We start from the raw sequence: 9,463 nt of genomic DNA, 5'->3' as shown, positions 1-9,463 counted from the left end.
GGGTTTTGAGGATGATCCAGTTCCACCCCTGCCATGGGCAGGGACGACTTCCACGTTCCAGAGTGCTCCAAACCCATCCAACCTGGCTTTGGAAACTTGATCCAGGGGCAGCCACAGCTTCTCTGGGCGCCCTGTGCCAGGGCCTCACAGGAAAGAATCCTCTCCGAATCTCTTCCCTAAAAATCTAAATCTAAACCCACAAAGATCCCGACGAGCTCCCAGGGAATCAGGAGCAGCTCTGAGAGCAGAGTGCTCAGGAAAGAGAGGAAAGCTTTAGAGAAAAGGAAATCACAGAAGGACGGAAATGGATTTCTGTGGCATTCAAACATCCAGAGATGTTTTTATTGTGGCCCTAAACGCCGGAGCTCAGGCGCGGAGCCGCTTTAGCAGCAGGGTCTGCAGCTCCCCACGGGGTAACCCCGCGCCCACCTGGCCCCACCACAAACTTGGGAAGCTCCAGGGGTTCTGGCAGCGCCGAAACTGCCTCCGAAAGTGCCTCCAACACCGGCTCCAGCCCCGGCTCCAGCGCTGCCTCCGACCCCGGCTCCGACTGCGGGGACCCCGGCGGAGCCCACCACGCTCTGCTGGGGGAAGGTGCTGAGGATGGGCCCGGGGATGGTCACCACCACCGGGGGAGGATAAATGACCACGGTGGAGTCCGGGCACTGGCGGACGCAGGGCTCGTTGCAGGAGTCGGCCACGGGCTGGGGCACGGCCACGCCGCAGGGCGAGGCGCTGCCGTCGGTGCAGGGGCTCAGGGACTGGACCATGGTGGCTCCTGGAGGGGCTCTGCGGGGCGAGGGAAGAGCAGGAAAAGAAAATAAAACGAAATAAAACTAAACTAAAACAAAATAAACCCAAATTCGCGTCGGTTTCACGGTTAAAGGTGAGAGGAAAAGGCTGCGAAGAGGCTCAAGGGACAGGGAGAATTGTCGTGGCTCAGCACGGGAAATAGATCCCTGAATTGTGTGCTGAGCACGAGTGGGAAGAGTTTTCATGGGATATTGCTGAGATCTCACCCATATCTGCATTTCCCGGTGGCTGGACAGTCACAAATGGATTCATTTAGACAATCCCAGAGCCGTTGAGGTTGGAAAAAACCCCAGGATCGCAGAGTCCAACCCAGCATCAATCCCCACCCTCTGAACCAGAGCGGAGCCACATCCAGCGGTTTCCAGCGGGAGAAATGTCAGAGTGATCCCAAAAACGCCCTCGGAGACTTGGTTAGAGGAGGAATCGAGGAGTTCGGGAGTTATCCAGGAATTATACAGGAGTTATTCAGGAATTATTCAGGAGTTATTCAGGAATTCACTTACCTACAGCACCAGGGGAGCGAGACAAGAGAAACAACGTGCAAGATGTGAGGCCGAGCCGCTTTTATACCCGGCCCCAAAAATGCCCAGCGGGTGAATCACCCACGCCCAGAACTTCCTAATCAATTACTAACCGCGATTCTTTTTCCAGATCCAGCTCTGTTAACGGGTGTCAATTGTTTCAGATAAATCACCCCTGCTAATTGCTGGTTTGTCCCTTGTGCCTCCCGCATGACCTGTCCTTTTACTGCCTTCCCCACTCTGCAATTTCAGCTTTACGGGGAGGGGATTCTTTGTCTCTGCATCTCAAAGGCAAAATTGTTTATGGGGTTTGGGCTGGAGCTTCTCCTTGGCAGGGGGGTGAACCAGACATTTTTTTCTGGGAAAAAAATATCCTCGACTCAGCCCAGGAAGAGCTGGAAAAGTGAGGGATAAACCGGAGTTCTTGAATGAAATATTTTATTAAAGGTGAACAATCTGCGTTCTGTGGTCTTTAGACTGATAAAAAAAGCCTGGTCAATGCTCTGCCACACTGCAAAAATCTGAATTTTATAGTTATAGACCCAAAAAAGTCGGGACACCTCTTCCAACCCCACAGTGAGCACCCAGATAATTCCAGTACACATTTTAACAATAAAACAGAAAGGAAGGCAAGACATTTAAACAAACAAACAAACAAACAAATCCCACATATTTTCAAAACCCCAAATCATGACTGGGTTCGGGGAAGGGCACGAAGGGCCATAAACGGGGTGTGACCCAGGCAAGGCCCCGTCAGGCATTTTTTTTCCAAGGGAGTCACTTCTCCAACCAGGAGCTCACGTTGGGAGCAGCGAGTGGGAGACGCCTCTGGAATTCTGTCTGCTGATGAATTCCTGCAGGTTGGGGTTATCATCCTGCCAAACCTGAGGAGGAGGAGGTTCTGGGGTGGCCAGGAGTGGAGTCAGGGGCAGATGCCGAGGATGGCACCGGGGTGAGCTGGAGGGACACTCCCACCACCAGCAGCCGCTCCGTTCTGGTTCCCGTTCGCTTCAAAAAACCAAAAATTTCTCCCACTTCTGCTCCGTTTTGTTAAACCTCGCCTCAAAGCCTTCTCCCTTGGGTTGGAAGGGACTTCCAAGGGTCCAGTTCCACCTTGTGCTGTCCCTGTCCATCCTGGCCTTGGACACTTCCAAGGGTGGGACAATAATGGAAGATAACCACAGGGATTGCAACATCCGCCATCACCTCAGCTTAAACCGGCCAGCAGTCCACCCCCAAAGTCGAAAAACATCGGAATTATTGCCTAATTACTGGTTTTAACCAGCTGAAGATGAAATGTTGAGTCTTATCTCGGAGATTTATTGATAATTAAAAGCCCGGATCTTCGCTGCGGCGTGGGAGGAACAAGCGCCGGGATTTGTTTCCCCTCTGCTCGGGGTTCCTGTGGCTGCAGGGAGGATTTCTGCGAGCGCCAGCATTAACCCCATGACAAGAATCATGTCAAGGCTTTCTTCAAGTGTTTCCCAACGCCTCGCAGGGGCTCATTAGCGCCCTGATGTTGTCACCGTGTCGTTGTTAACAGGGAAATAAAAAGTGATGAGTCAACAAGGTGACACGTGGCCAAAACTCAGCGCCCGGGTTTTGTCGGACACAGCGGTGTCAGCTGGATTTGCCAGCTCAGAAAAGGCTGGAGGATCCCATTCCAGCTCCTCTGAAACACAAAAAACCCCACCGGTTTTGTAAAGATAAGTACAAAAGGATCGAGTGGGAGTCGAGCCCAGGAGGAGGGAGAGCCCTGAGGACGCCGATGTGGGTGAAGTGTTCAAAAAACGAGGGATCCAATCCATCCCTGAGGGAAATGAAACACCAAAATCAGAACCTCCCGGATCCCTGAGGGTGGAAAAGAGCTCCAAGCTGTGCCCAGGTCACCCAGACCCACATCCAGGGATTCCTCGGGGGCTCCAAACCTCCTGCCAGGACTTTGCAGAGACAATTCCAGCTCCCACCTTGGGTGGAACGAGATGTTCTTGAGGGTCCTTCCCACCCGAACCCCTCCAACATCAAAATCATCAAATTATTCCCTGATAACTCTGCTCCCCTTTCCAACACAAAAACACGAGGTGTATTTACTAATCACACAAAACCACAGCGTCCAGCCGGGCTTATTATTTTTAAAGGGACGCTCTGAGCTGGAGAAAAAGGGGGAAAAAAAAAAGAAACTTTTATCAGAGCGTGTTCTCACCCCGAAACTCAGCTTTGCTCTGCTGACACATGAAGACATTTCTGTGATAAACGAAGACACTCTGGTGATTAATGAAGACACTCCTGATTAATGAAGACACTCCTGATTAATGAAGACACTCCGGAGGCGCTGAGCTGGCCCGTCCCGGTGTTTACCCGCACACGGAGCAGGAGCAGGACGTTAAACAACACCTCGCTGCCAGGACCTCATAAACCCCTCAGAAACGCTCATTAATGCCTGACACGAGCCGGGCTGGCTCAGCTCTGCCCCGTGACGAGCCAACGCCAGCGCGGAGCCAATTTCGGGGCCGCGTCCCGGCACATCAAAGGCTGCTAATTACCCTCATGACATCACGCGTCGGCAGCAGCAGCAGCAGCAGCAGCATCATCCCTTCCCAGGGCCCGGCACAAGGCACGGGGACAGAGCCGAGCTCTGGGTGCAAGGCTGAGATTTTGGGATGGTTCCAGAGCTTTAGGGATGTTTCCAGGGCTGTTGGGATGATCCCAGAGATGTTGGCGTGGTCCCAGAGCATTTGGAATGGTCCCAGAGCATTTGGAATGGTCCCAGAGATTTTGAGATGGTCCCAGGGCTATTGGGGTGGTCCCAGAGATTTTGGGATGGTCCCAGAGCATTTGGAATGGTCACAGAGATTTTGAGATGGTCCCAGGGCTATTGGGGTGGTCCCAGAGATTTTGGGATGGTCCCAGAGCATTTGGGATGGTCCCAGAGCATTTGAGATGGTCCCAGGGTTATTGGGATGGTCCCAGAGATTTTGGGATGGTCCCAGAACTGTTGGAATTGTCCCCAATCTGTTGGGATGATCCCAGAGGTGTTGGGATGATCCCAGAGCTGTTGGGATGATCCCAGAGCCATTGGGATGATCCCAGAACTGCTGGGATTATCCCAGGGCTGTTGGGATGGTCCCAGGGCTTGTTGGGATTATCCCAGAAAATCTGTTTACCTTAAGATGGAACCTGGTTTTGCCTCATTTCTCCAAAATCCCATCTCCCAAAGGTACAAAAAGAGCAGACACTAAATTAAACCACTACAGAACCATCAGCTCCCGCTCCCCCGTTCTCACCCCGGCAAAAAGGAGCTTTTTTGGGGGAGGGTTGGATTTCTTTGGGCGCCTAACGAGGTCATCGGGATAAAAGGGCGGCTTTTCCTTCTCCCCATAAAGCTCCGAAATGGAAAGAACCCGCAGGGTGTGAGGTGATTTTATTTTTTTTTTTAAGGGATTTGGGGATAACAACGCGTTAACGAGCCCGAGTGAGTGAAATAATTACAGCCACTGGAAAAGGTCGCATGTGAAGAAATTCCCTGCTGCTGTTTATTGGGATTTGGCACTCGGGCGGCTCAGGTTTTCCGTGAAGCCTGAAGGACTATAAAAACTCCATATAAAACCCCCCGTTTCCAAGCTTTCCGTCCAGTCCTCGCTCTCCGCCGTCAGCTCGGTAAGTTATTTCCCCTGTTTGCACTCAGGGAAATGCCATTTTCCTGGGATTTGGAGCTGGAATCTGGATCCTGCAGGAATACCCCGACGCCGGGAATTCAGAGGGGTTGTTGCTGTTAAAGGTTCTCTCTTGAGTTTGTTGCTATTTATTTTTTTTTTTTTAAGGCAAGAACAGATAAATGTATTTAAAGTGGAGCCTGAGATGTAGAGAACCTGGCCCAGTTTGGGATGTGAGCCTTTCCTCACCTTCCTCTTGGATCCGTGTCTTTCGTTGGCTTTAAAATTGAATTCTGGATTTCTCCTTGGTTCCAGGCCGCTCGTTTTAGTGGTTCGGGTGATAATTATCCAGGTTTGGGTCAGTCTTTGGATCCAGGCCGGGAATTTTGGGAATGTTGAGCCTGTGGAGACCCTCCCAGGATCTTCGGGGGCTCCAGGGGAAGCTGGAGAGGGATTTTCCCTCAGGGACTGCAGGGACAGGACACAGGGAATGGGGTCAGGGGGACAGAGGTGGGAATTGGGGTGGGATTTTGGGTGGGAATCGTTCCCTGGGAGGGCCTGACCCAGGGAATTCCATGGATTCCCCATCCCTGGAAGTGTCCAGGGCCAAGTTGGGCAGGGTTGGAGCAAGGGGAGGGATCCTGGACATCTTCAGCTTTACTTTTCCTTCTGGAAAGAAATCCCAGTGCCAGGTGAGGCACCCGGAAAGGAAATAAATGCGAGTCCCTTGTCCTAAAGAACTGAGAAGCTCAGCGCTAACCCCAGACAGGAGCACAGGTCCCAAAATCCCCCTTTTCCCAGGGATTACAGCTCCCTGCTCCCCTCAACAGCTGGAGCTGCGGGAGAGATTTTTTGGGGAAAAGTGAGGCTGTGCAGTTTGGATGGAGAACTGGAGTTTTTTAGGGAAAAGCCAGGCTGGAGAGGTGGGGATTTTAGGGAAAAGTGAGGCTGTGCAGTCCGGATGGAGAACTGGGGTTTTTTTAGGGAAAAGCCAGGCTGGAGAGGTGGGGTTTTTTTTAGGGAAAAGCAAGACTGTGCAGTTTGGATGGAGAGCTGGGGATTTTTTTGGGAAAAGCGAGGCTGGAGAGCTGTTCTTTTTTTGTTTTATGGGGTTTTGGTTGGTTGGTTGGTTTGGGGTTTCTTGTGGGTTTTGCGGGTGTTTTTTTTGTTGTTTTTTTTGGTTGTGTTTGGTTTGGGTTTTTTTGGTTTTTGGGTTGGTTTTTTTTTTATGGAAAAGCCAGGCTGCGCAGTGTGGATGGAGAGCTGGGAGGGTTTTTTTCTGGGAAAAGCCAGTCTGCGTAATTTGGATGGAGAGCCGGGGGAGATGGTTTTTTTTTTAGGGAAAACCCAGTCTGCCCGCTATGAACGGAGATCTGGGGGCTGAAATCCCCAATCCCTTCGCCAGATCCCGTCCGGGAAATCCTCTCACCCCCTTCCCCTGTTGTGTCCCCCTCAGCACCATGTCCTACTACGGCTACCAGTACAAGCAGCAGTGCTACATCCCCGGCGGCGGGATGAAGAGCCCCGCGCCCGCCTTCCCTCAGCCCTGCCCCGGCCCCGGGATGCTGCCCTGCTCCTCCTGCTCGCCCTGCTCGCCCTGCTCGCCCTCGGGGGCCAAGCTCTGCACCGTCAGGAAAACCTTGGCCAGCCCGAGCTGCGTGGAGACGCGCGTGGTGGAAGGGCACCGCTGCTCCTCCTCGTCCTGCAGCAGCTCCCGGTGCCTGGGGACGTGCTCCGCGCCCTTCCCGCAGCCCCTGGCGCAGGGAGGCGAGGTGGCCGTGCTCAGGAGGTGTCCCCAGGCGTGCCAGGACACCTCCTGCCCCTACTCCTACCAGTGGTCCAACAGTTACCAGTACAACTGCGGGCAGTGAGGCCTCGCCCCGGGTGGGGCGGGAGCGGCGGGAGGGGATCCGGCACTGAGGGGCAGCCCCCGGGAAAAAAAAAAAAACAACCCAGCGATTCTCCTGCTGACAGCGCTCCTGGGCACCTCTGGGAACCTTCTGGAACCTCTGGGAACCTTCTGGAACCTCTAGGAACCTTCTGGAACCTCTGGGAACCTTCTGGAACCTTTGGGAACCTTTAGGAATCTTTGGGAACCTTTAGGAACCTTTGGGAACCCACTGGCACCACTGGGAACCATCTGCCTCCATTAGGAACCTTCAGGAATCTTTAGGAACCTTCTGGCACCTTTGGGAACCCTCTGGCACCATTGGGAACCTTCTGGCTCCATTAGGAACCTTTAGGAACCTTCTGGAATCTTCTGGCATCATTGGGAACCTTCTGGCTCCACTGGGAACTCTCTGACACCTTTGAGAACCCTCTGGAATCTTTAGGGACCTTCTCGATCCTTTAGGAACCCTCTGGAACCTTTAGGAACCTTCCGGAACCTTTGGGAACCCTCTGGCACCTTTGGGGACCCAGCCCTTGTTTAACCCTCTCCAAGAATTCTCTGTATCAGGTTTTGGGGTCTCTTTGGGATTCTTTTCTTCTTCTCTCCCCTCCTCTCTCCGTGTTGCGGGGAGTTCCCGTGGGAAGGAGATGTGACCTCGGCCACGCCACTAAAAAATAAACTTTATTGTTTTTTCTGCTTCCGACTTTGTTCCAGAGGGAAATTTGTAAAGAATTTTGGGGGTTTGTTTTTGGAGGGGTGGTGGGGGTCACATCCCTGGAGGAGTCCCAGGACTCAGGGCCGGGAGTTGAGGGTCTGGGAGGGATTTTCCCACCTCAGGGATCTGGGGATTTTAATTCTGTACAAAACAAACAGAAATAAGATTGGGGGGGGGGGAAGAAAATGGCAACTGGTGAAAACCAGAACTTGACTTTCAAGTCTCTTGTGTCAAGCAATTCACTCTCAAAGCATTTACTCCTTAAATGTAATAATAAAAACTCCTCAGATACAATAAATATATTAACTATCCACCTGCAAGTCAGACAGTTTGCTCAAATAAAATAAAATAAAATAAAATAAAATAAATGGATGTGAACCACCCTGTTCACCACAGAATCCCAACCAAATTCCTCTCAAATCATTCCATGTGCACCCAGAGAGCGCAGGCCGGGAATTCCCGGTGCTCCATCGTGTGGCCGAAGGGGAGACGCAGGATCCAGGTGTGACCTCACCTGTGCCCGAATATTACATTTGTTATGTTAAAAAGTCGTGCTGTATTAATATCATCTCTTTCAGTCGTGTGACAAATCGAATTTTTAGGCTTTAGCATTTGCTTTTGGTAACTAGTCCAGAGAGAAGCAGGAGAGGCAATTCGGAAATTCCTCACACCGTCCTATCTGGATGGAGATGACAGCAAAGACACCCAAAAAACTCTAGAAGGAAAAAATTTATTCCCTCCGTTATCAAAGGACTTGCGACTTTGTGGAGCCGCTGGAAAGATTTATTTGCAAGAGAGAACGGCGGGAGAGAAAAGTTAAAATTAAACAGAAAGCACTTAAAATGTTTATATCACGTCCGAAATTTCTGAACTTGCAATAAGCCGTGATATTAAAAGGAAAGATCCTTTGTCAGCCGGGGTGTGGAATTCCGGGCACACAGAGGTCTGTAACTTTTTGCTTTATATGGCTCTTATTGTATTTAATTTTAATTATTATAAAACTTTTGATTTTTTTAACCAAAGTGAGGCGTTCCGCGGTCCTCGAGCGCCCTCGTGTGGCCGTGCGGGCTCACAGCTTCTGGAATGTTTCCTCCCGACTCGGCCGGAGGCGTCGGGAATAATTAACAGCTGCTGCGTTAATGAGCTCTTGATGATTGCCAAGCCCAGCCCCTGCAGCGTGGCCGGGGAGGAGCCGCACAGACGGACAGACGGACAGAGGGAGGGACAGAGAGACAGGCAGAGGGACAGACAGACAGAGGGGACAAACGGAGGGACAGAGGGATAGATAGAGGGACAGACGGAGGGACAGACAGAGGGACAGAGGGACAGACAGACGGGTACAGACAGAGGGACAGACACGGGGATAGACAGACGGGGGGAGAGAGAGGGACAGACAGAGGAGCAGAGTGACAGAGGGACAGACAGACAGAGGGACAGTGTGGTGCTTTAGCATGGATGCGAGGCTTTTTTTTCTTTCTTTCTTTTCTTTTCTTTTCTTTTTTTTTTTCTTTCTTTCTTTTTTTTTTTTTTCTTTCCCCTAAAAAAGTTATAACACGAAATTACCCCCACGTTTCCCCCGGGTTTCCTCCCTCCCTCGCAGGCTCCGAGGTTTTGGGTTTTCTCCCCCGGGGGAATTCGGGGAGCTCCGAGCGGCCGTGGGCGGGGAAGGCGCAGCAGGACCCGGTGTCGAAATCCCAAATTCCTGCAGGGATAAAGGGATGGGGCAGAGGTGGAAAAGCCGGTCCCTGGTGCGCCCGGGGTGGTTCATTCACCCGGGACTCGGTGACGTGCTGGAAAAATGAGGCAGAACTCAAAGGAAAAGAGGGATGAACCTGTTAAAGGTGACCACTGAGCCCCTGGGAGTTTTCCC

The 9,463-nt window shown here is 51.9% G+C and overlaps 1 protein-coding gene across 1 annotated transcript; it reads right to left on the bottom strand.

The window, feature by feature from the left end:
- Positions 1-383: 383 nt before the first annotated feature.
- On the bottom strand, positions 384-770 carry LOC136303021 (claw keratin-like). Its single transcript, XM_066206606.1, has one exon. It carries the CDS (start codon positions 768-770, stop codon positions 384-386), a length of 387 nt encoding a protein of 128 aa, XP_066062703.1.
- Between the last annotated feature and the right edge of the window lie 8,693 nt (positions 771-9,463).

The sequence above is a fragment of the Chamaea fasciata genome, unplaced genomic scaffold (genome assembly GCF_029207755.1).
Source record: "Chamaea fasciata isolate MVZ Bird 193981 ecotype frontalis unplaced genomic scaffold, bChaFas1.0.hap1 SCAF_31, whole genome shotgun sequence".
In the NCBI taxonomy this organism is placed as follows: domain Eukaryota; kingdom Metazoa; phylum Chordata; class Aves; order Passeriformes; family Sylviidae; genus Chamaea; species Chamaea fasciata.
Note: the sequence above shows the minus strand (reverse complement) of the source record. Positions and strands in the feature narration are given on the sequence as shown.